We start from the raw sequence: 27,850 nt of genomic DNA, 5'->3' as shown, positions 1-27,850 counted from the left end.
CCTGTGGCAGGGCCTCTGTCCTTACTTCCATCAGAATGTCATTTCCAGTATCTAAATGGCTCACTCCTTGTCCACCAGGCTTCTCTATGAATATTATTTTTTCAGAGAAGTCCTCCTTGACTATGGTTTTAAAATCAGTTTCATATCATTCTCCATCCACTTCCTTGCTTTAGTTTTCCAGAAGAGTACTTATCTTTTTCTGACAACAGATTAGACATCCATTGCATATTTTCTATTTTCCCTAGCAAAAAAAGCTGAGACTATGTTGTTCCCTGCTGTATGTATCCCTAGCCCTGAGAAAAGTATCTGGGACATGACAGGAACTCAATAAACATTTGCCAAATTAAACCAACAAACAAACAAAAAGAATTATTTACCCATGAATGGTTAGTGGACTTGTCGTTGAATTATGACTCACCGAAAGGATGGATTGTTTCACACCATTGAGTTGTTGTATAGAATACTTATTTGAGTAGTAAAAATGTAGTTTTAAACATCCCCAACATAGTATTCTGCTTTGATTGTGATTCTATAGCCATGTATCTACTGATCCAGTAAGAAATCAGGACTTGGCATCATGAGCCCCAGCAGAAGAGGGCTCCTAGAGTGACTAGGGTTCTGAGTCTGAAGTCAGAGGACTGAGAGAGCAGACTGCACTACCATGACCACATGTTCTCAGAGAAGTCATCACGGCATCTCAAGGTCTTGGTTTTCTTATCCATTGATGAATAACAGAAATGACAGTACTGACTTTGATGGGTCAGACTTATGAGGAAAAAAAATAAATAAATGTGAAAGAGCTACCCAGGAACTGGTTTTATTTATTCATTTTTTTATATCCAGCAGTGGTACTATATATGTACATGTTCTTAAAAGCAGGAGAGAGACTATAATCCGTATTTCCTTCCTCTCATTCTCCTTGAAGCTATTCATTGCCTAAGTTGAATATTCAGGGTAGAAAGTGTTTCCTTTCACAGACTCTATACTGCCTCATTCAAGGTTTCAAGAGAGCTCTCTAAACAGGAATTGAGATCTTAACTATGACTACATTCCTCATACCCACACACTTCAAAGCAATCATGTTTCGTATGATAACAAGATGAAATCTTCAGTTAACTGGTGCAACCAGGTATAGTCCAGGGCTTCATTATATGGAAAAAGTTAGCATTTCTCATGAAAAAGGGGGTCCATATCCTTATCCTGAGACCGTCATGAATGGAAGTTCACATTTAAGTGCTCTACCTATTAGTGCTAGACTGAGGTGTGGGTGAAGGCACCTTTAGATAATTTAAGACACTGGCCATTAAATTATGCCTAGTCCTTCAGGTCCTCCCTGCTACAGTTCTAGACACTGTGGAACAGGCATGATCCACCCTACTGTGCCCTGTATGACCTCCTCCTAGAGAAGCGATGAGTCAATTCAGGCTGCTTCAATTCTGGGTCCTTGCTACACAGTGGTAGTAACTGGAGGAAACTGTTGGAGGAAGCCTTCAGGAGATAAAGGCTAAAATAAACTTATACCATGGCCTCCTTGCTCAGAAACTGTTTTGAAAAAGCTAACGCTGAGCAAAGTGGGGGAAAGGGTGTCCGGTCCTCCTTTGATACCCAGTTCTAAGCTGTCATCTTTCACCAAGAACTTTCCTATGTACTCAAGAGGAAAAGATTTGGGACTAAGTCCTCAGATGAGAGAGAGAGCTCTCAAAAAAAATCAAGTATTTGAAAATAGGATCCAAGATAGGGAGTCGAAGATTTCCAAGTTTCAGTCAAGATAAAATATTTAATTAGCCTATAAACTGACCCCAAGAACATCTGGAGCTTCCAGAAGGCAAGAAATTTTCTTGTCACTTGTAAGTCTGCCAGACAGTGGAGGCCCATGTTGGCAAAGAAGCAGAAATGGGAAAGGAGGTTATCAGCATGGCCTCTCTGAGATTCCAAGCTTACTGATTAGAGAACACAGAGCAACAGAATGAACTCTCTCCACGCCTGTTCATCTCCTTCAGAATGCAGAAAGTGGAGGGGATAAGGAGAGTCAGATAATCCCCCACCAGGGAGCTGAAACACATCAATCAGGTGGTTATACAGACATGTGGTAGAAACTTACAGAACTGTTCAATCTTCTTACAGAAAGGTCTCTTACTTCATGGAGACAATAGGACCAAGAATTCTTGGACTGGGCAGCAGACTAAAACCTTGCCTCTGGTACTAAACACATTTAGTTGTGAGTATTACAAGATGAGTATTTTCATAGATAGATAGGTAAGTAGGTAGGTAGATAGAGACAGACAGACAGACACACACACACACACACACACACACACACACACACACACACATGCACACACACACACACACACATACACACACACACACACACACACACACACACATACAGAGTTCCAACTGATCCGTGATATTAGTTTTCATGTGGTGTCAGTCTTCATGAATTATCTCCATTAAACAGAGTAGTATCCAATATTTATCAAGTGCTCAGTGTGTACCAAGTACTATTAAGTAATTCTCAAGCATTATAGCTTTCCTTCTCACAGTAACCTTACTATCATTGTGTGGATGATTTAAAAATGCAGGTCCAGGGAAACTGGTGAATTTGTATATGCTCATATGGAAAATGGAAGCAATCTGATTCCAGACTCTGTATCTTCGGCCACTTCATTATCTTGCCAGCCCAGTCTTCACAGCCACTTAGAGAAAGGTCATATAAGAAGCTCAGAGATGATGGGGATCTTTCCAAGACCACACAGTGAATCTGTGGTGGACTTCTGCTTCATTTCATACTACCCTCAGACTAAGCAAGGCTTCCAGTATTCTCTGAATTGTCCAGAAAGCTAATTCAGATTAAGCTGAAGTCTGGTGGCCCATTCCATAAGTAGTTGAATTGTGAGGTAGATCAGCTCCAAGTTTAAGTTTCTTCCTTTGGTATTCTTTCTGGAGTTTTCAAATGCTATTTTAGAAATGGAACCATATCTATTCCCTTTAAACCAAAGTCTTATATAAAACCCCATTATGCAGCCGGGCGGTGGTGGCGCACGCCTTTAATCCCAGCACTCGGGAGGCAGAGCCAGGCGGATCTCTGTGAGTTCGAGGCCAGCCTGGACTACCAAGTGAGTTCCAGGAAAGGCGCAAAGCTACACAGAGAAACCCTGTCTCGAAAAACCAAAAAAAAAAAAAAAAAAAAAAAAAAAAAAAACCCATTATGCTTAATAGTTTAATATATGTTAGCAATATAATTTAGATTCCTGTCATTTATCTGCAATGTCCTAATGGGCACACAATCTGAGAGTCAGTGACTTCAAATGTGGTGGAAATCTAAGCATCTGTGTTAATGAGCTGATCTTTGATAGGGGGCCAACCGTACGCAGTGGGGAAATAATAGTCTTGTCAGCAAATGGTGTTGAGAAAAGTGGACATCTACAGCAGGGGAATGAAATGGGATCCTTATCTCACACCACAACAAAAATCAACTCCTCTTACTCATCGAGATCTCAAACTGGGGATGGAGGGCATGCAATGGAGGGTAGGGGGTGGGGGATGAGAACATAAGGGAATGGGATGGTTAAGCTGGAACAGGGATGGAGTGAGAGAGCAATGAAAAAGATAGCATGATAGAGGGAAACATCATGGGGATAGGGAGAAACTGGGTGCAAGGGAAGTCCCCAGGGATCCACAAGGATGACCCCAGCTTAGACAACAAGCAATAGTGGACAGGGTGCCTGAACTGGCTTAACCCAGTAATCAGATCAGTGAATACTTTGTCATCATAGAGCCTTCATCAAGTAACTGATGGAAGCAGATGCAGAGATCCACAGCCAAACACCAGACCAAGCTCCAGGAGTCCAGTTGAAGAGAGAGAAGAGGGATTCTATGAGCAAGGGGCATCAAGATCATGATGGGTAAACATACAGAGACAACCAAACCAAACTAGTGGGAACTCATGAACTTTAGACCAACAGCTGTGGCGCCTCCATGGGATGGGACTAGGCCCTCTGCATAAGTGAGACAGTTGTGTAGCTTGATCTGCTTAAGGGGCCCCTGGCAGTAGGATCAGAATCCATCCCTGGTGCATGAGCTGGCTTTTTGGAGCCCATTACCTATGGTGGGACATCTTGCACAGCCTTGATGTGGGGTGGGGGGCGTAGACCTGCCTCTGCTGAATATACCAAGCTCTGCTGACTCCCCATGGAAGGCCACACCTTGTTGGAGGAGGGAATTGGAGGGAATTGGAGGAGGGGGGGCTGGAAGGGTAGGAGGAGGGAAAAGAGAGGGATCCGTATGGTGCTATTTTATTTATGCTGAAATGTGATTTTATTTGTATGTTAATAAAGTTGCCTGGGGTCACAGCTAAGAGCAAGCCATTAAGCAGAAGTCTGGTAGCACATGCCCTTAATCCGATCACATGTCAGGCAGAATCTCTGTGTGTTCAAGGACACAGCCAGGATGGTGACACACGCCTTTAATCTCAGTACCAAACAAAACCCTGGAGGTCTGTATAGACAGGCAGTGATGAGGAAGTCATGTGGTTGGGTTTACAGCCAATGAGAAGGCAGAACACAAAGGCAATAAAAAGACAGGACACAGGAAGAAGGTCTCTCTCTCAGGGGAAGGACTGCAGCGAGTGGTAAGATAAGGTGGTCTTAGCTCTTGGCTACTGCTCGATCTCTGGGCTTTTAACTCTTTATTTGGCTCCGTGTTTCTTATTTAATAAGACCATTTAGAATTACATCTACAGATCTGTGGTTAGTATGTAAAATGAATAAAAAATTCCTTAATAAAAATGTATAATAAAAAAAATCAACTCATAATGAATAGACCTCAAACTCTAAGTTTCTAGAAGAAATTTAGGAGGAAACATTTTTGATGTTTACCTGGGCAAGGATTTGTTTTGGCTTTGACACCAGTCACATAAGCAACCAAAACAAAATGAGATGAGTGATATTGTATCAAACTAAAATGTTTCTATTCAACAGAGGAAATAGTCGGAAGAGTGCAAAGGCGACTTACAGAATGGGAGAGAACATTTGGATGCCACTTACCTGGCACGGAACTAATTTCCAAGGTATATTAGGGATTCCTAAACTAACTTAGTGACTAAACAAAATAATAACAACAGAAAACAACCTGATTTTAAAAATAAACAATGTACATGAAATTGACAGTTCTTGAAGCGGACATAAAAATGGGCAATGGACATATGAGAAGGTATTCAATATCAATAATCACGAGGAAATGCAAGTCAACCCGAGAGCGAGCTAGCACATCACACCTGGAAGGGTGACTATAATTATTTTTTCAAAGACATCAAGGTGCTGATAAAGCTGGGGAAATTTGGAGTCTTTGTATGCTACTGTTAGGGATGGAAAATGCAACAGTCACTGAAGAAAAGGATATGGAGTGCATACCCTAAAAACAGAACTACCAGATGATCCAGGAAACACACTTCTGGCTATCTTTCCCAAGGATCTAGAAGGATCTACATTCCTGTGTTTATTCCAGCCTGTTCAAGATGCATGGCATGGGAACATCTATCTATCCTTTCACAGACAAATCAATATAAAGTATAACATAAACATACAATAAAGTATCACTCAGCTTTAAAAGGGAAGGCATTTTAACACATGAGGCTCAGACAACACGGACCTGGACAGCACCGGGCTAAGTGAAATAAGTCAGTAACAGGTCAAACACTGTATGATTCCTCTTATGTGAGGGTCTAATGTAGTCAAAGGTACAGAAAAGAACAATAGTATGCTTATTGCTAGGGGACATAGAGAAGATAGAGTAAATTTTTATTTAAGTTACATAAGGTAACAGCTGTATAAAGTAAATTAAGTTCTGGAGGTGAACACTAGCACATACTGCCTGTGGTTAGTTACAGTGTTTATAAAATATTGTTAAGAAAATGAATCTCACATCGTGAACAACAAACAAAACCTAAGCACCACATGGAAGCCTAAGGAGGTGATGGATACATTTATTAGCTAGATTATGGGGATATTAGCATGCATGCCTAAACTTATCAAAATATATACATTGATTATATGCAGTTTTTATATGATAATTAGACCTTAAATAAAGTTGAAAATGAAAATTAAGTATGATTTAACATTGTATATATTAAAATATATCTTAGGAAATATTCTATATGGTAGTCGGGATAATGTTTTCATGAGTGCACACATTTGTCAAAATTCATCCAGGAAAACATTGCAAAAGGATGTATTTTATATGTAAATTGTCTCACTAAAGTTAAATTTAAACAATTATGTCTCAAAACTACTCTTTTGGGATCTGTTACCATAGCTCTGTTCACAAAATGGCCATGGCTCATAATCATTCTAAGCATGAAAGAGCCATGTTCCACAGAGTTCATTTCTACACACACTATCCAAGAAGAGATTGCTAAAAGTGTTCATCACCCACTTCTCTGGGACACACATTAACTCATATGTCCCTCTGTGTTGCTAACAGGAAAGCTACAACATATGGAGATCAAAACCTGCATCTGGATAGGTTGGAGTAGGGAAGGAAAGAAGAAAATGGGAAATAGTGGCACCAAGGAAGGTTAGAAAGACAGGAAACATTCCATGGATGTGGGAAGGGAGATGAGCCCTTCCCCCAGGGGATTGATTGAGGCCTGTCACCATCTGAGAATCAGGAATTCCAGCACAACTAACACAGGCTGTGAAAGTTGCCAAGACAGACAGCATTCCCCTCATATATAGATATTTTATATTAAAATAGCTATAAACTAGGCTTGGGGCTTAATGTATATGAACTCATCCCTCTCCCAGATAGTCTCTGGGATTCTCACAAACAAGGTTATTAGCATTGCTTACAATGATGACATCCTACCTTCCTGCATCTTTGTGCCCTAGAGTTTGACCTTTTCCACTGTAGTCCTGTCAGGACCCATCAAAAACTGCCTATGCTCTCATTTAGGTTTCTTGACTAACCTCTGATGGTAATAAATTCAAAAGTCACTGAAATGGTATGCATGGCTACTATAAAGATAATGAAGTATCATTCTTCTTTGAGAAGCTCACACTCATTCACTTGGGTGTGTCCTGCTCCTCTCTCAGCATCTCTTTTCTCTTAATCCTTGTGTATATACCTTTGAATAAACTCCCAACTGTGGGTAACAATGGCTCATCCTGAAATTCTTTTCTGTGGTGAAACCAAGGAGCCTGGGTTTGCTTCAGTAGACATCTCTGAGGAAGAACTCCCCAGGCTGTGTCAGAGGTCAGTGTATAGATCTGTCTGCATCCCTGCTTCATCTGAAAGAGCAGTAGAATACTGATCAATTTTTATTATCACCCTGCTGTGCCCACTACACAAGCAGGAATAAGAACAAATCTAAATCAACAACTTTTTAAGCTCTTTCTCAAAGTTTGTCTGAGCCTCCAGTCTTCTGTATCAAAGACGGAGTGAGTGCTTCTGGACAGTTACACATTTAGGGACTTTCATCATGCTTTCCTCATGGTGCTCAGTACACATTGTGCTTAATTTTAATATCTATAATGCCTTTTCACAGGGCTTTTATGAGAAGCAAATTAAATAACATAAGCAGAGATTGTGACTATAAAGGGTTATATGCATATAATAGCATCACTAATAATAACCTTATATCAGAGTTCATTGATGATGTGTTAAATATAACAATGCTAATTATTACTGTTACTCCTGGCTAATGTCAAAGCCCAGGATCCACTGAAACATATTTTCATATGGAACTGATCCAAGAGTGATTAGTCCTAAGTTGCATATCCTCTGAGCCCAATAATCATATCTTAAAATTAAGCGTAAAAGTGGGATTAGCACTGATTGAAGCAACATCTTCAAAGTCTGCAATGCAATTTGGGTTTCCCTATGATGACAAGTTCTTGCCATTCACAGGATCTGGGCCCAGAGCCACACAATCATCAGCTTGGCCCTGCTCCATGGAAAACATCCAACACTGCCTAGGAGGGAGCCGATGTTCCAGTGAACAGAGAGGCAAAGCCTTTGGATCATGAGTGTCTACATCTCAGTTCTCTGGGAAGCTTTCCTTTATAACACCTGGTTCAAATGTGTAGTTCTAGGAGTTAATGAATGCATCAGCATTCACAAGAGACAAGAAGGAATTATTCCCACACCTCATCAGAAGCTGAGAAACCCTACATTCTCATTAACCATATACTTTCATCTTGTGGCTAGAGAGTACATGAGAGATTCTAATAAATGGGTGTAAACCAAAACTAAGGGAGTGAAGTGTGGTCTGAAACTTGCTGTTTGGAAAGTACATTCAAGTTGCAAGTTTTCTATTCTTTCAGTAAAGTCATGTCAGCAAAGTACATGGGCACTATAAAAGACTTATTGAAAGTAGTTAGATCTGCTATAGCAGTAACCTGAGTTGTTAACACAGTATCATGGGATCCTTTCTCTGTTGGAATTCCATTTTAAAATAAAGTGGGGTCTGGAGAGAGGGCTCTGTGGTTAAGAGCTCTGGCTGCTCTTCCAGAGTATCCATGTTTGACTCCCAGTACCAACATGGCAGCTCACAACTATCCATAACTCCAGGTCTAGAAGGGATCCTATTCCTCCTTTGGCCTCCTTGGCCCTCACATGTATATGTGGTTCATAGATAATATATGCTGACAAATACTCATATATATAAATTAAGAAAAAAACTCCGCAGTAATCAGAAGCAGTAAAACAACAAATGTCAAATTTAAATTTCATCGCTCATGCCCTCACTTCAGACCACTCTCCTCCCCACCATGAATGCTTGCTGTGGGATGTTCTGTATGACAAATGTGTTGCTGATTGGTCAATAAATAAAACACTGATTGGCCATTGGCTAGGCAAGAAGTATAGGCGGGACAAGGAGGAGAATAAAGCTGGGAAGTGGAAGGCTGAGTCAGAGAGACACTGCCAGCCGCCACGATGACAAACAGCATGTGAAGATGCCGGTAAGCCACGAGCCACGTGGCAAGGTATAGATTTATAGAAATGGATTAATTTAAGCTGTAAGAAAAGTTAGCAAGAAGCCTGCCACGGCCATACAGTTTGTAAGCAATATAAGTCTCTGTGTTTACTTGGTTGGGTCTGAGCGGCTGTGGGACTGGCAGGTGAGAGAGATTTGTCCTGACTGTGGGCCAGGCAGGAAAACTCTAGCTACAAATGCTCATAATCTCAATGTCACAATTACAATGAATTTAAACATTTGTTAAAATTAAGTAATTCCGAATTTAACTCTTAGTTATGCTAGCCACAGTCTAAGTGCTCAGTTGCCACTCACTGGAGAGAGCAACTCTACAACATGTCAATCTTTGCAGAGAATTCTGCCAGACATGCCATCGGGCAAGTCCAACCTGTAGCCCACAAGTCAAATGTGTTCCCAGATAGCGACGGATGCAGCCCCACATGTTTGTAGACCACAGCATCATGTTGAAATGTCAAAAGGTTGGATACTCATGAGAAAGCCCCTCTTTTGCCAAACTCTAAATGCTCTCACTGAAAGGTAAGCTTGCTTTGTTTTTCTGAGTCTCGCCCCAAAGCTCCTCAATAATCTCTTCACTATTTAGCATCTCAGATTTCCCGTGATGAAGATATTGAGAAACTTAAGCAGTAGTAAACCTTGGATAGAAGCCCTTCCCCCAGTTCTGTGGTTCTGTACATAGGAATCTCTCTGGCCACCAAAGTCCTCTCCAGGACACGGCTACAGAAAACTCTACAATTCAATAAATCTTCCAACTGAGTACAGCTCAGGCTTTCTGGCCTTCACTAAATATGTCACTCCTCTCTTCTAGCATAGATGTGAGGATGTAAAAGTCACTTTTGGAACTTGCATCAGAAAGTAGGTGGTGTCACTAAATAAATGCTCACCACTTGGTAACTGTACATCCTTCTCCAAGTGGGTGGTTGGAAGGTCTATGTGTCGTCTACTTGTCTCTTTGGCCTAAAATACTTTTTATGTTCTTTTCTTGCAAACTTTGCTAGCAGACTTCTGACAAAGTAGAAGGCAATAGAAGGCATTGGTGGGAGATGGGAAGGCAACAAAAAGGGAAATGACCAGCTACATCTTCTCCAGCTCTACAGGCTTCACCACTGTGTCTTCGGCTTCCAGCAGGTAGGCCCTTCCCCCAACCCCACCTCCATGGATTCAGCTTCTCCTAGGCGATGCACCTACTGGGTCTTTAATACTTAACTCTTCCTTTCATCCCTCTTGTCCAGTGGTAGGCTGGCACACTTTTTAGTAACTGGGTCTCTGTTTTGTTGATGCAATGAATATACACTAGCCCAAACAGTTTTTGAGTATTTGACAACTGGATCTCAGCCAACTTTACAAGTTTGTCCTAAAATACCACTTTTCCAGCCCTAAGCAAAGCACCAGTTTTTCTGGTTCTCATCTCAGAGTTACTTTGCATCCTTTATTTAGTTTTAGCTCCTTCACCAATTATTGGTGAAATTATTATGGCCACTCCATGTAGTTAAAGGGAGGTTTATTTTGTAGGGTAACTTACAAGTGAAGGGATAGTTTACAGGGGTCTGGGAAAGGTGTATCTCAGTCCAGTGGTGTTCTCTGGAGAATTCTGCTTGGTCTACCTCCAGCGTCCAGGGTCCAGGAACCAAGAGAGCCTGCGCATCTGGATCTCTGGTCTTCAGTGTCCTCTCTCAGCCCCGCCTTGTAGGCATGACAGTTACCGAAGCCTCAATGGGGGTTGGAACTTCCAGGTCAAAGCTGGAATGGCTACCTACTACAACCAATAGTCATTCAAAATAAATTCTTTCTGACAGCTGCTTGGCATAGGATCTGTTTTCCTAGTCATCTCAATGGGAGGGAAGTCATGCCTGGTACTATAAACCCAGACAACTATCTGTGGCCAGAGAGGTCATAGACCCTAGAGAAGCCCCTCCTACTGCCACTTTCTTAAACTAATTTGTGACTGTATTTTATTTTTCCTTATAGGCACAGATAAGCGTACCTCTCATCCCTCATCAAAGAAGCCTCTTTTTTTGCAACAGATGGAGACTATTACAGAAATCCAAAGCTGGCAAAAATGCAGAGAATAAATGACTGGAGAGTGCCAATGCTAATTGATACTTCTACAACATGACCCATACACCTATGCCTCAAGGGAAATAAAGGAAGAGGGAGCAGAAAGAATGTAAGAGCCAGAGGAACAAGACATCTCCTGCTGGATAGTGTCCCCTAGGCATGACAGCTAAAATGCACTCATAAAATCTCAACAATATGGTTGTCTGAACTAGACCAGCACAATAAAAATACCAGTTGACATGTCAACATAGAGAGGGAAAATTCCACAAGGTCCTACCCCTAGATGAAGAGATACAGGTGGTCAATGGCTGCTGAGAAAGGATGAATCAGTTAATGTCAGGGACAAACTTAGTCACAGGTTGTCTAATCCCAAGTGGCTAGCTCTGGACACATGTATATATGAGCAATGCTATATGGACTCGGTAGGTTGTACACACACACACACACACATACACACACACACACACACACACACAAACACACGCATACATATGTATATATGCAACAATAGTAAAGAAGAGGCTATGACTTGGGGAGGGAGGGGAAGACACAGGAGGGGCAGGAATGATGCAAACGCAGTGCCCATGCGTGAAGTTCTCAAAAACTAAAACAAAATAAACTATCCTATCATCCTCCATCCCACCAGTTCTAATTTGACAGCATCTCTTCTAGGAACCCATCCAAAAATAAGTGAAAAATTTTGTGCACAAAGATGTTCAGCCTGGCATTCCTTAAAGGAAAGCTTTTTAAAAGGCATTTTCAAAGTTAGGAAATAGGACGGCGGTTTAAGTAAATCGATTTGATAGGATATTATGCAACTTGAAAATTACATTTATCAAAATTGTAGTAATGTGGAAGAGGCATATACTTCTAGGCAATAAAATCAGAAAAGAACATTTTACATGCCTAAGAATCATGTCAAAATAGAGCCTGTGAGATGGCCTAGAGGGTAAAGGCACCTGTCACCAAGCTGGACAACTTGACTTCTATAACAAGAATCCACAGAGTACAAGGTGAGAATGAACTTCTGCAAGCTGTCCTCTGACCCTCACACATGTGCTGCAGAACAAATATGCTCTCATCCTCAACACATATTAAGTAAACAAATATTAAATTGAAAATTTAAAAAAAGGTTTAAAAATACATGTGTCAGAAGAGAAAAAAGACAGAAAAGCAACATGCACAATAGTTGACGATACTTAGATAGCATAAAAGGGGCTTTAGAAAACAGTTTATTTTCTGCTAATTTTCAAAAAGTGACTTTCCCCCCTGTACTTATTCCATTTAATTTTATGTAGTTGAGATTTTTTAAAGGCTCACCAACAAGGTCTATAAGATCTTGCTTAGGGGAAAAATATGCCATGATACATAAAACCCCAGTGAAGGAAGATTTTGCATTTATAACGTAAGACTTAATTTAAGATTCCAATCTGCCTGTCACCATTTCTCCATGCACGCTTCCCCTCACCTGAATCCCATCTGCTCATGAACAGCTATCAAAACTCCCTTTCAAAGAAGTGGTTGCTATCATAGGCTTACATGAGTAAATATGTTGCCTCTCCAATCTTACGATATTCCTTCCTATCATGTCTGCTGGAGACACGCCTACCTGTTCATAAACAGAGAAGAGAGAAGAGAAGACTGCAGGGATGATCCTAAGAGATTGCAAATGGGTTGATTTGGGATTGGCTAAGAGACACAGTGCTGAGCAGATATTCGTGAGAGGATTAACTTAGGGAGAAAGTCCCTCCTGCAGGGTCTACAGCATCATTTCAAAGAAGCCCAAGAGATCCAAGGGGAAAGGGGGCTTTTATTCAGCTGCTTACCTTGCTCCTAAGGGTACTGTGTGTATCTCTGTTCTATTGCTGTGGCTGTCATCTTCCGCTGACACTGGAACCCAGAGTCATCGGCTTTCCAGTAAGGACTAAAGGCCAATGACTCTCCAAGATCAGGCTTTCAGCACCAGATGGGGACTGCCAAACAGCTATTGGGTTCTCAGTCTTTCTCCAATGTAAAGACAGCCATTGTTGAATGAATCAGCTCACATATCATGTAAGCCAATCTAAAAATCTCTTTTTAATACATATTCATTCTGTTGGTTTGTGTTCGCCTAGAGAATCCTGACTCATACAGCATGTTTTTACTCACAGGCAAAATTTACACCTGAACACACACACACACACACACACATACGCACACACACACACTCAGAGCTATTTGGGGGAAGGAAAGAAACCATAAGAATTGAGGAAGAGGGACTTAAGAGGACCTGTAGGACACTAATAAGGGCAACCTATATATATATATACATATATATGTGTGTATATATATATGTATATATATACATATATATACATATATATATATATATATTGTGGTGGTGGTTTGAATAAGAACAGACCCCATAGGCTCGTATATTTGAATGCTTGGTCATTGGGGAGTGGTGCTACTTGACAGTATTAGGAGATGTGACCTTGTTAGAGAAAATGTGTCACTGGGAGTGGGCTTTGGGGTTTTGAATGCTCAAGCCAGACCCAGTATCTCTCTTTTCCTGCTGCCTGCCAATGAGGATGTAAAACTCTCAGCTACCTGTCTAGCACCATGTCTCCCTGCATACCGACATGTTTCCTGCTATGATGATAATGGACTAAACCTCCAGATGTAAGCAAGCCCCCACTTAAATGGTTTCTGTTATAAGAGTCATGGCATCTCTTCACTGACTAAGACACATATATATATATATGAAAATGCCATAATGACACCCTTATTTTGATCATTAACTGAAAAAATAAAATAGTAACAAAAATCTTTATTTAAAACAGGTGCTTAGATGCAATATTTTGATTTATAATTAAGCAATACTAGCAAAAATATCTGCAGAACTCAACCTGCAGTATTTCCAAATAAACTACCAAAGACTATACCAGCTCCTTCAGTAAATTCAAAATAGCAATAGAAATTTCAGGCTGTGGGAGCTGCCTGGGTTTAAATATTGTCTTTTGCATGTACAAGCAGAACAATATTGAATAAAGCCATATTCTTTCTGTCCACCTTGTTTTGTTTACAGAACATGGAATTACTACATCATGTCACTTATAGCCTTTGATACGTCACTGATAAAATGTAAGTCACATTATTTTAAATTGCACTCAAAACCACATATATCGGATGATGCACCCCTGTATGGCAGTCATCTCTGCTCTTCCCCAAGTAACATCAGGTCTACGTGAACATTTATCAGCATAGCTTCTAGCCAAGCCAGTCCAGGGGATGCAGAAAATTCCACCTCTTTCCCTACAGCTGTTCTTCTCTGGGTCCCTGATGGGCTAAGAGTCTAATGGGCAAACAAACAAAAAGATCAAATCCTTCCCCAGATAAATGAAACAAAATACCAAGTCATCTCTTGACAAGTGGGAAATCACCACTCTTGAAGACTAATTTATAGCAATACCATTCCATTTACATCATTACTCAGTGAGCCATTGGACTCTGGAGTTTTTCATGGCTCACTTCCTTCCAACACCACTTAACAAACATGATAGCCTACAGCTCCTTCCTTCTTCCTCCCATATCTACCACCTCAGTGAATTTCTTCACTGCCAAATCCTCTTAGGATTTACACACACACACACACACACACACACACACACACACACACACACACACACAGAGGCTTCTCTTTCTCTAGTCCCGAACCAACTCAGATTAAGGTTGTATATCCAACATAGCACCCCAATGCCATGGACTTGGAATGATTCCTCTGGGCCTTGAGGCTGGATTCTACCACTGTTAGTGTGTTCCTGCATGGCTCTAAGATACCTGGTTCTGAAATCCAAAGCACTCCTTAAAATTTGTGCCATCCCGCACAGACCTGTGACGCAACCAACCCAGGTCAGTCAGCTCCTCTCCTACCATTCTGTTCACAGCTTTTCCAGAGGACTGGCCTCTAGTCTTACTTAGCTCATTATGACAAATATCCCTGGACCCCAGCCCAGCTCCCAGGTCCAGAGCTCACCCTCAGACTGCTGGCCAGGGTCCAGAGATTTATAGGACTGGCTAGCTCATGTCAGTCATCCTTGACTCCTCCCTCAATCTAGAAAAACTTATACCCTATACTAACTCCGACTGAGTAGTCACTTCTCTCTCAACTTCCCAAATGTTTTCCCTCAGAACAAGGAGCCTCCTTCCTATCCTAGGAGCATGGTTATTAATATTCATGGTTACATAATAACTAATGGATTCTGCCTCGTCTCTGTGGAGCCAGTTTTTGCAGCATCCATCTTATTATCCAGTCCAGCCTGTGTCCTGGGTGGAAGTGTGTTTCTGACCTGTTAACATGTTGTTGATAATTGGGTATAAGACAGAGTGTGTTATAGTTATCTCTCAGTAATTATCATAAACATCTTGAAATTCTCAGGCTCACAAATTGTCAAAATATCACAGTTTCAAAACAGCCATATTAAAACATCGTGAGATAAACAGAAACATGACTCTATTTAAAATTTTCTGGAACTTTCTCTTTTTGGAATAAACCATCTCAAGATCGGACATGTTTTTGATTTGTTTTGTTTTTAAATTGAACAGATAATCCAGTCAGGCTTCTGTCTGTCTCTGTGGGCAAGCCTACCTCAAACCACTGCCCATGGGACTGCATCTTGAGGATGACACAGGGGTCCGGCTTGGACAGAGCATCTCTGTCAGAAATGCCTTTGCATGCCACACGCAGCTCGACTTTTGTCAGGCAAGGGCTGTTAAAGATTCCCAGCGTGTTGGCAGCTGACTCATAAATGTTGCTCATCTTCTTCATTCTGTGTTAGGGAAATAAAAAGAAAAAAAATGACATGCCAGTCACTGCAATTTTTCAAAGGGGGAAGCCCGCCCCTTCCCGCAACAGATCGCCGTTCAGGGAAAAGGTTCAGCACACAGATTCGAACGCTGAAAGTCTTCATTATCTCACTTTCCAACTGGCGAGCAGCTTCAGTGAAGCAGGTAACGAACAGCCCGTCCCACCATCACCAAAATAAAGCTTCCCAAACAGATGCGGGCACACTTGGCTGAGATCACCATTTTCCCGTATGATTTTCACAGTAAAAATTTTAATCCATGAAATAAAATTAACGAATTAGTGAAACAGACTGCAAAGCACAATCCAGATTTATAGTAACTATAAGCTTTATGTGGATTTTTTTTACTGATCTGTTGACTCATCAATTTTTTTGACTCATCAGTTTTATCACATCTCATTTATTATTTTTAATTATTATTCTGTGTTATGTGTGTCTATGAGTACAGGCTCATGTTCACTGTGCAGCATGTGTAGAGGTCAGAGGACAACTTCGTGGCGATGGTTCTCTCCTTCTACCTGTACAGGTTCCAAAAATAGAATTCAGACCAGCACACCTGCACGGCAAGCGCCTTTGCCCACCGGGCCATCTCGCTGACCCCTCAATTCTTTGTAATTTCCTAAACTCCAACTCTCCTCCTATGTAATGGAGCAGACAAGTCTACTGTCTTGTCTCTGAAGGTAAAATCCAAGTTTCTTATCTCTGAACTCTGGTTCTCTTTCCCAAGTTGCCTTTGGCAAGGCAGCAGCTGTGGAAACCTCAGCATGGGCTTTTCTATCTCAAGTATCTGAGTCCACCCTCCCCTGCCCTTCTAGACTCCCAGTTGCCACATTAGGACTCAAAATTAAAGAGTGAAAATGAGACAAATAAAATAAAATAATAAAAACAACCCAGACCTCTGATTCTGATCTCCTGGGAACATCAGATATGGGTCTGCACAACAGGTTCCAGCCCACTTCAACTTGATGTCTTTCACAGTAAAACTGCACTGCTCAGGCAGGGGCTACCCATGCATTGCTCGGGCAGGGGCTACCCATGCATTGCTCGGGCAGGGGCTACCCATGCATTGCTCGGGCAGGGGCTACCCATGCATTGCTCGGGCAGGGGCTACCCATGCATTGCTCGGGCAGGGGCTACCCATGCATTGCTTAGGCAGGGGCTACCCATGCATTGCTCAGGCAGGGGCTACCCACACCTCCCTCCACTGCAAAGGGCAAGCCTATGAAGATGCTGGAAAATGCTCTTGGGATTAGAATCCTCCCAGCATGCTCTATGTTTCTAGACTCAGCAGGGAAATCAGCAATGGCCTCCCAATCTTCATGGAGTTGGTGTCTTACAGTGAAATCTCTCCTATAAAGTTAGGGCCGTTCTTTCCCGTCTCCTTCCCTTCTTCCACAAGTATTTAGCTTCTCCCTATTGCTATCTTCATAGTAGTGCAAATGAACACACCACACCACCTTTCACAGGGTGATGGCTGTGCCTTGGCCTTAAACACACATGTGTGCACACACAGACACCACTTGTACTGAGACATGGGCGCACGAATACACATCAGAAAAGTTTTAATGAGACATAGTCATATACACATACTCACGTACTTACTTATTATCTGTGGCTGAACTAAGTAGCCAAAACAGAGATTACAGAGCCAACAAAGCCTAAAATATTTACTATGTAGTCTGCAAATATGTGCCAACCCCTCTCTAAAATGTCAGGTTAAGGTGCATTTGTGATTGAGGAGAATACCATCCTATTTTTTTCAAAAGTGTTGGGAAATTAGTTGAAGAATGAGAGCAACTCTGCTGTCTACCAACTGAATATTAATAGAGTTTGGGGTATTTGTTTTTTACATATTAGAAAATTTAAGCTCAGAGAGGATTGGCTGCTTGCCCAGGTCACATAATAATTCTAATGGCAGAGCTGAGCTTCATTGCCAACTTTCACGCTCTCAGACCACAACATGTAAAATCTTCAGTGTAGAAACGTCCAAATCTACCAAGGCACAATGGACACGACCAACATCCTCCACTTGTGTCAGCCTGCACAGCCATACTTCCTTTCTATTTCCAAATAATTGTTATTCAAATATAGGAAACAAACAGGTTGTAAATCCATAGCTTAATAGATTACAGTCTCTGTATTTGTGCAACTTGTGAGTGACGTAAGAGACAAAGCATGCCTGAAGTGAAGTTCCTACCAAAGCAAAGAAAGGGGAGAATCAGCCGAGGTAAATGTGGAGAGACAGGGTAGGCAGTGTGCTGTGGACTTTGACAGCTTGTAATAGGTCAGTGTCATCCTGAACTCTTGATTCTCATGGGTTCCTTGGAATCTACAGCGTTCTTCTGCCATCCTGGTAGCCTCTCCTGTCTCTGGGAACCACACCCACTGTCCTTTCATAGGCTCACACCGTCCTTGTCCCGAGGTGCAGCCTCCATAAAGAATAAGCAAACTTTTCCTAGAAAGTGGAGCGTCTTCTCTAATGCCAGTCTTTTACTTAAGATTTATTTATATTTTATGGGTATGAGTCTTTTGCCTGCATGCATGTAACTCTGTGTGTGCCTGGTGCTCATGGAGACCAAAAGAAGCTCTAGGTCTCCTGGAACTAGAGTTATGGACAGTTGTGAACTGCTGTGTAGGTGCTAGGAACCAAACTTACATCCTCTGAAAGAGCAGCAAATGCTCTTAAACCTCAAGTCATCCTTCTAACTCCTCTAAGACCAGTCTTAATGGTGATGTATAATGCAAGAGTCTCTATCAAATAGAAAAGTAGTTCTAGGTTTACCTTATTAAATCCTAGCTCCTCCACTCACTGTGAAACATAGAATAGGACCCCCAACCTGTCTGATAGTAGCACGCCCCATGAAAAGTTTCTGTAAAGAGTATATGAGATAATGTATGCAGGTGGTTTGTACAATGTCAGACACAGTAAATGCTCTCAAACTGGTGGCTATTATTTTCATTGTCTGGCTTCTTACACGACAAAATCATTCTACTGACATCTCACAATCACTAATGTTTCTCCCTATTACTTTAAAACTGAAGTTCAACTCACTCCTGTAAAGTCCTTCTGCCTTTGAAGCCCATGTAATCTGGTCATACCTCCCTCTAAAAGTTCACAGCCACTTCTCAAAAAAGCAATTCACCAGGGAAGCCACAAGAATGAGCTATTACATCTTAGAGGTTCACAAAGCAAGGAGAAAACAGTGGTGTCTGCTCTAGCAATTTTGTGGAGCTGCATCCTCAGCTTCCCAGGACAGGTCATTTATCTTCCCATCAGTGTTCTTTCTATAGTAGTAGCTGACTCCCTAAGAATCTCCTATTCCATAGAAGTCATCTCTTGGTCCTTATGACAGATGGCCATGTGCCCTGTGTGCTGTATGAGGGATCAGAGGGGAACTACTTAAGTTCTACGGTGCAGATGGTCCCACAGTCTCACCTTCCCTCAGTTTCCCATTTGTGTATTACTACAATGCTTTTTGTTTTCCCCACATGGACCTTGTCCAGTGGGCTCCAAATGGTAATATACAGTTTCAACTACCAACCTCCACAAATACAAAGGAAACTTCTGATTGTAATACTGTCATGCAGATAAGAAACCACATGGGCTGTCAGAGGTGACACACATTCTGCTCCTGGTATGAGGTTCTCATCAGCCATCTTACCATCTTGCTAAAATGGTAGCAATCTAGTCATATGTGCCAAAAGTTGTCCAAAACAACTGAAAAATATCAGGGTTTCCTCAAGATAATTAATGGTGGTTGTGTAGCAGTTTTTCTCCAAGACTGATACATTCCATCTGTCAGGGAAGCTCATTCAGACAGGAAAGAAGCAACTCAAAATAGCTTCACGAAGTCCCTGAAACAAATGAGATTCACTAGGCCCCTCCCTTCCAATAATAAATAGAACATGCTGTTGCAAGTCACTCTCAGACAAGACAAGCTGCAAAGATTCTCAGAAAAGCCTAGCCTCCTAAAGGAAGCAAAACTTCCTAGAAGAAACAAGGACCAGTTGAGCTACCTGGAAGAGGTTCAGACCAACTGAGCCAACTGAGCCACCTGAAAATGATACCCTCTAACACATTGAGCTACCTGCAGGCTCTGCACTGGCTCCCAGGGTTTGTGAGCCATCACCATGCCAGAGTAGGCCTTGGTGATACAGCTGTCTTTGAGTCATTTTTGCTCCTGCAATTAACCCCTCATCCACATTCCTATAAGTAACCACAATAAAATTCATTGATCCACCAACTTGGACTTTGATCTTTATTGGGCTCCCCACCTGGGATGAGATTTCTGTGTTGCATTTCCCCAGGAAAGGTTGTCACACAACATGGTATATCTTTTTTTTTAATTAAGAAAAAAATTTGTATTCATTTTACATACCAAAGATCCCCTTCTTCCGTTCTCCTGCCCCTACTCAGCTTCCCCCTCCCAACCCACCCCTCATTCCCTCCTACAAGAAGGTAAGGCCTCCCATGGCCCTTTAGTAGAGGCAGGGCCAAGCCCTCCCCCTGCTCCAAGGCTGTGCAAGGTGTCCCATCATAGAAGTAGACTCCAAAAGGCCTGCCCATGCACCAGGGATGGACTCTGATCCTATTGCCAGGGGGCTCCCCAAGCAGATCATGCTACACAACTATCTCGCTATGCAGAGGGCCTAGTCCAGTCCCATGCAGGCTCCACAGCTGTTGATCTAAATTTCACAAGTTCCCACTTGTTCGGTTTGGTTGTTTCTATAGGTTTCCCCATCATGATCTTGATGCCCCTTGCTCATAGAATCCCTCTTTTCTCTCCTTGACTGGACTCCTGGAGTTCAGCCTAGTGCCTGGCTGTAGATCTCTGCATCTGCTTCCATCAATTATTAGAGAAATGGTCTATGATGACAGTTAGGGTACCCACCGATCTGATTACTGGGGTAAGCCAATTCAGGCACCTTCTCCACCATTGCTAGTAGTCTAAGCTGGGGTCATCCTTGTGGATTCCTGGGAACTTCCCAAGCACCCAGTTTCTCCCTATCCCCATGATATCTCCTTCCATCATGGTATCTCTTTCCTTGCTTTCCCCCTCTATCTTTGTTCCAGCTCAACCATCGAATTCCCTTATATTCTCATTCCACATCCCCTACCCTCTATTGCCCACCCCTAATCCCCAGTTTACTCATGGAGATCTCATATATTTCCCCTTCCCAGGGTGATCCATTCATCCATCTTTGGGTCCTCCTTGTTAGCCCTCTTCTCTAGATTTGTAGGTTATAGTCTGGTTATCCTTTGCTTTTTTACATCTAGTATTCACTTATGAGTGAGTATAAACCATGTTTGTCCTTCTGAGTCTGGGTTACCTCATTCAGGATGATATTTTCTAGTTCCATCCATTTGCCTGCAAAGTTCATGATGTCATTGTTTTTCCCTGCTGAGTAGTACTCCATTGTATATATGTACCACATTTTATTTATCCATTTTTTGGTTGAGGGGCATCTAGGTTGTTTCTCGGTTCTGGCTACTATGAATAATGCTGCTATGAACATAGTTGAGCATGTGTCCTTGTGGTATGATTGAGCATATGCCCTTGGTGTGTATTGGGTATATGCCCAAGAGTGGTGTGTAACACGAATCTTAAAAGATCTTATTAATAAAACAAACCCAGTGCCAGTTATTGGGGCAAATGCTGGAAGATCAGAGAAGCAGAACAAGCCACAGCCACCTCACCTTGCCAGTTCCTCAGCTGATCCTGTTTCCTCAGACTGGAAGCCTCTGAGTCCTCATCCAGAATGAATCTCAGCTGAACTGCTGCTAAAAACCTAAAAGCTTAACCAGACTCTAGTTCCTGTTCCTCATGACTTATATACCTTTCTGCTTACTGCCATCAGTTCCTGGGATTAAAGGCATGTGTCACCATTCCTGGCTGTTTCTAGTGTGGCTTTGAACTCACAGAGATCCTGATGGATCTCTGTCTCCAGAATGCTAGGATTAAAGGTATGTGTGCCACCATTTTCTGGCCTCTATGTCTATCTAGTGGCCGTTCTGTTCTCTGACCCCAGGTAAGTTTATTAAGGTGCACAATATATTGGGGAACACAACATCACTACAGTGGTATAGCTGGGTCTTAAGGAAGATTGATTCCCAGTTTTCTGAGAAACCTCCATACTGATTTCCAAGTGGCTGTATAAGTTTGCACTCCCACCAACAGTGGAGGATTGTTCCCCTTGCTCCACATGCTCTCCAACATAAGCTGTCTTCAGTGTTTTTGATCTTAGCCATTATGACAGGTGTAAGATGGTATCACAGAGTCATTTTGATTTGCATTTCCCTGATGACTAAGGATGTTAAAGACTACTTCCTAAATATAACACCAGTAGCACAGACACTGAGAGCAACAATTAATAAATGGGACCTCCTGAAACTGAGAAGCTTCTGTAAGGCAAAGGACACAGTAAATAGGAAAAACGACAGCCTACAGAATGTGAAAAGATCTTCACCAACCCCACATTTGACAGATGGCTAATCTCCAAAATATATAAAGAATTCAAGAAACTAGACATCAAAATCCCGAACAATCCAATTAAAAAATGGGCTACCGAGCTAAACAGAGAGTTCTCAGCAGAAGAATCTCAAATGGCTGAAAGACATTTAAGGAATTGCTCAACATGGTATATCTTAACTTAAGGGTATACCATAAACTGAACTATTATATAATAATAGTAAATCAATCTATTAATTAAATTTATTAATTATTTCATTTAAGCAGGGTCTCATGCAGTCCAATATGGCCTCAGACTCTCTATTTAACCACAAATGATCTTGAACTTTTTATCCTTCTGCTTCTACCAAAGTGCTAAGCTTACCAGCATGAATCAAACCCAGGGCTTCCTGAATGCTAGGAAAATACATGATCAATTGAGCTATACCCCAGGCCCAACAATAGCGAATTTAAGCAGTTTATAAATGAATAAACAACTTGTTTGTATGTGGTTAGAGTTTTTTAATATCTAAACCAGTTTCATGGATCACATTTTTATTTATTTATTTATTTATTTTGAAATACAATTCAGTTCTACATATCAGCCACGGATTCCCTTGTTCTCCCCCCTCCCGTCCCCCTCACCTTCCCCCCAGCCCCCCCCCCATTCCCATCTCCTCCAGGGCAAAGCCTTCCCCACAGTCTGAGGTCAACCTGGTAGACTCAGTCCAGGTAGGTCTAGTCACCTCCTCCCAGGCCGAGCCAAACAATCCTGCATAGGCCCCATGATCTGGATGGTGGGGAGCTAGGTGATGGATGGTAGAATAAATACTCTGAAATCAGTCTGGCACCAGTATGATGCTGTACTTCGGGAGAGAAAGATCATTGTGCTGGTCATTGTCAGTTATTCCCCTTCCTGCCAATTCCTCTCCCTTCTGCTCAGGGTCCAAAAAGGCTATCCCTTCACTGACTGCTAACACCAATTGCTGGTGAGTGTTTTATTGTGTTTGACCAAGAGAAACAGAATTGAGAAAAAGAGGAGAGAGTGCATGAATATTTCTTCCCAGCTCCTGCCTTAGTCCAAACTAAGGAGCACAGCTCCTATCAGGCAACTCTCCAAGGCCTTGGCTCTCATAGCCGTTCCTCCCTTGCTCTTTCATGCTCATGAGTCAGCAATGGTTTCGTATCAGTCTTAAGGTGGGCATCAGGAGAAACACAATAGGAAACACGAATGCATGTACACTTGGTAAATCATGCAGAGAAGAGAGAAAGCATTCTCCAGGATAAGGGAAGTTGTGAGCCACTGGAAGCAACACTTACTACTACAGGGGTTAGGTACACTAACTGGACAAGGAGATCCAAGCAGAGTATCCACAGAGTCTATTTTACCACAGAGGTGGGTCTCTGAAAGCCTGTCATTTGGTTTCTTTGGCTCTAGACACCTCATCGTAAATGTTCTTTGCAATAAAAGCTCTTAAAACAGAGAGGGTTCCATTTCCTTCTTAGAAGAGAACTACATTAAAGCAGTAGACCTGGGAAGAAAATCAAGTGTGATAGTGACAAGGAAAGACTGAGGTGTCTTTGAGAACTACAGAATCCTTCTTGGGAAGCTGGGTCCAGAAACGTGAAGGTCATCAAAACTACCCAAACTTTCAAGTTCTTGTGTTGCAACAATACAAACCATAAAATTCACAGACCACAGAGGGTGAGTTTTAATATTTTTTTATTATTTATTTGTGTATATACATGCACTCTGTGTATGTGCATGTGCCTGCAGAGGCTAGGGGCATGTCAGATTCCCTGGAGCTGGAGTTATAGGCAGTTGTGAGCTACCTGATGTAAGTTCTTGGAATCTAATTCCTGTCCTCTACAAGAGCAGTATGAATTCTTAACTGCTAAGCCATTTTTTCCATTCCAGAGTTTTAGAAAAACAGTTATTATAGTCATGGGGGGGGGGAGCCTGTGAGAGAGGGAGGAGAGAGAAGAAGAGGGAGAGAAGTGGGGAGATATGCTGGTCTAGAGACTTTGTAAAGGACTTATGGCAAATTATGGCTTGAGGTATAGAAAGAAGGATGAGTTGGTCAACCAGTTGGCCCAACAAAGCACCTAGATGCCTCCTCTCAGGGTCAATCACAATCACATACAGCCTTTAGGCGGAGGTGCCCGTTTAGGAGATAACAAAGATACAAGAACCAGAACCTTCTTCTAGCATTCTTGGCCTCCATCAAGGATGCTCTCAGAACTGCTATTGGGGTCCCTGCCCTACCTGGCTAATTTTTGTCTCCTGTTCTCATCTTTATGGTAGAAGCTAAGATGTCCACACTCACACACTGCATCACCTTCTCTCCTTGAGTGTGGGTTGGACCTGTGGCTTGCTTTTCACCTTTAAAATACTGCAAGGTAATGGAACATCTGTTTAATTATTTTGCTACACTAGTGACACTATTTTGGTAAGTAAGAGCATTGGTCCCTTGCTGGCTTTGATGAAGTGGCCATGTTAGGAAGGCAAAGAACCAAAAGTAGCCTTCGGCTGACAGCCAACAAGAAACTGAGTTCCATAGGCTCAAGGACATGAGTTTTGCCAACAACCACATGAGCATGAAAGCATATCAATTCCAAGTCAAATTTCAGATGGGACAGTAGCCCTGGCTGATACCCAGGTTACAGTCTCACAAGACTCTGAAACAGTGACTATAACTCACTCATGATCATAGCTTAGGCCACAGATAGTAAGGGCAATAACTGCTAGAACAGGGATCTGCACCTTTAAGTCTGATTTTATAGTCTGAACCAGGCCATGCCACCCTGCAAACTCTCTCTGGGACAGAGTTAAAAAGCATTCTGTGCTGTGACTTGACAGCCTCAAGATATGATACTTGACTCCTCCATGCTCCCTGTCATGCATGCTATACTGAACTAAATCACATGGTATGAACTTTCATACTACTCTAAAAGGTTAGACATAGTCAGACCCGTCCTTTGTTCTAGGGATTGGTCAAGACTCCTCAGACAGACTGCTTGAGGCTACTCAGGCCTCCCCAATCATGGCAGCCAACTCCCTGTCCTTGTGTTCTTCTCACTCTTAGTAAAGCTCCTCACCAGTCATGGTCTTGAAGCTCTCCCATTCCACTAAACCTCATTGAAGAGCATTGTGTCAGCTTCCTTTACAAACTGACTAGGGCTGTTATCTTATGTTTAGCAATAATCACTCTCTGTTTATGGTAATATTGTTATGCAGCAACTAATATGAACAGATCAGTGAAGCCCTCTATGGTGTGTGTGCATGTATATACATGTATACACAGTGTGCACACATGTCTTTGGAGTTGAGGAAAATATCCCTTGGAGCATCCCTAATAGTGCTCAACCCCACCTTCTTCCTGGGATACCAGGTACAAGATAGAAAGGTGGGGGAATTAATGACAAAGGTCCCAACTTTTCACCGTTCTACTCAGTCTCTGGTTTATCTCTGCTCAGACTCAGATGAAAGCCTCGACTGGATATAATGGATCACATGAATACATAAGTACCCAAGCCTGTTCAGAGGGAACAGCAACCCTGACCTTGACTCTAGAGATGGGACATGCACAGGGAAGTCAGAGTGTTTGGCCTCGACCCAGCTGAAGCTCACAGCTGAAAGGTGATCACAAAGTGTAGCTCTGTCAGCCACTGATCAGCTTCCCCTATGGCCCGGGATAAGTGGAATAAACAAGTAATTTCACACTCTGTTAGAGCCTGGGATTAATATGGCCAGATTATCAATACATTTTCCATGGCCTATTTAAATCCTCTTTGTTGCCTTTCATACAACACCCTGGTTTTACAGAGACTAATGTCTGCTGAGAATTATTTTGATGAAAGCTGACTTTTGGCCAATTTTAGAAGTAAATTATAATTGTCCTTTCACTCAGATAATTTAAGGTATAAAAAAAACTACCACTTCAGCATATCCACACTCTCTTACAGGACAGACTGATCCTGAAACTTAATTAGTTTCTGAATGAGTTGCAAACAACACCAAGACAATAGAGAGCTCAAGAGGGAAGGAAATCAGCTGGAGTTCACAGGGGAGCCAATTGAGCAGAGCTTGTCCCAAGGCCATTAAGAGTAAGTGCATAATCACTGTTCTGCTTGCCATGGCATTTTCCAGCCTTTTAAATATCTCAACAAATTCAAGGAAGGCAGGAGTGCTGGATGTCTCCACCCTGCAACCTTTCAATGCAAGAAATTTATGATGCATCTTTTAGGTACCTGGCACCATGTTGGATGGTAGTGGAGGCCGTGAACATCTATGCAGTCACCCAGAGATCAGCCAAGTCAATAAGAGATCTATTCTCAATTGTAAGAAGAAGCACTTTGGAGAACACTGTGGAGGAAGTGGTGTGAGTAAATGAAGCAGTCCATCTGTCTGAAGGTTCCATGCTTCTTAGACCTAACCTGATGGCTGGTGAGTAAAGGTGCTTGCCTCTATCTATTCCTATTGACTTTTTAGTTTGATCCCCAGTCCTACATGATGGAAGGAGAAAACAAAATTCCAAGTCCCAGAGTTCCCACACACATGCTCATGCATGTACACACACACACACACACACACACACACACACACACACACACACACACACACACAAATACACACACACACACACATACAAACAAATACATACACACACATATACACACAAGTATACACATACACATGCACACATACACTCCCCCCACCTCTCTCTCTCTCTCTCTCTCTCTCTCTCTCTTTCTCTCTCTCTCTTTCTCTCTCTCTCTCTCTCTCTCTCTCTCTCTCTCTCTATATATATATATATATATATATATATATACATATACATATATATATGTATGTATGTATATATTTGAGGGTTTAGGCAATGGCTCAGTCAGTAAAGCACTAAGGCACCGGACACAAGAGGATCCTTAGAGTTTGCTGGCCAACCAGCGCAGTTGTATCAGCAAGCTCCAGATTCACTGAGAGACCTTGTTTCAAAAAAAAATAAGGTGGAGAGTGCCTGAGGAAGGCATTTGTCAACACCTAAACTACACACACACACACACACACACACACACACACACACACACACACACACATACACACACACCCCTGTCCCCTGTTTCTCTCCCTCTCTGTGTCTCTGTTTATGTCTCTGTCTCCCTTCTCCTCTCACCTTTCTCCTCTTTCCCCATCCTCCCCTCTCCACTCTTGCTCTTCCCTATCTCCAAACAATGCATCTATTCAACTAAACAAACTGTCCCAGAGGTTGCTTCTCTTCAGATACAACACTCACACAAGAGGTACACACAGGCACAGGTGTGAGGACAGATCTAAGATTAGAGGGTGAGTGTTTGAATTCCTGCTCTATAGTCACTGACTGTGTGACCTTGAACTTGAAGCTGGGCTGTCGATTTACCATCTTTTAGATGAAGGTAGTAACAATTCCACTTTGTAGTCTTCAAGATTTAATAAATGAATTCACATAGAGTTCTCAGCAGAGCAC

General features: G+C 42.1%; 1 protein-coding gene across 5 annotated transcripts in view; it reads right to left on the bottom strand.

The window, feature by feature from the left end:
* Cpne4 (copine 4) overlaps nt 1–27,850 on the bottom strand; it is a 482,269-nt gene that overhangs the window by 331,865 nt on the left and 122,554 nt on the right. For 4 of the 5 annotated variants that reach the window (XM_052718909.1, XM_052718911.1, XM_052718912.1 and 1 more), the window contains exon 2: nt 15,681–15,861. The exons of the other annotated variant lie outside the window; for it this stretch is intronic. In XM_052718909.1, coding sequence (XP_052574869.1) covers nt 15,681–15,861 — 181 coding nt within the window. The remainder of the gene's footprint in view (nt 1–15,680; nt 15,862–27,850) is intronic. 5 annotated transcript variants of the gene reach the window in all.

Source organism: Peromyscus californicus, unplaced genomic scaffold (assembly GCF_007827085.1).
Source record: "Peromyscus californicus insignis strain IS unplaced genomic scaffold, ASM782708v3 Scaffold_11__1_contigs__length_118956290, whole genome shotgun sequence".
In the NCBI taxonomy this organism is placed as follows: Eukaryota; Metazoa; Chordata; class Mammalia; order Rodentia; family Cricetidae; genus Peromyscus; species Peromyscus californicus.
This window is presented reverse-complemented; position numbering and strand designations above follow the sequence as displayed.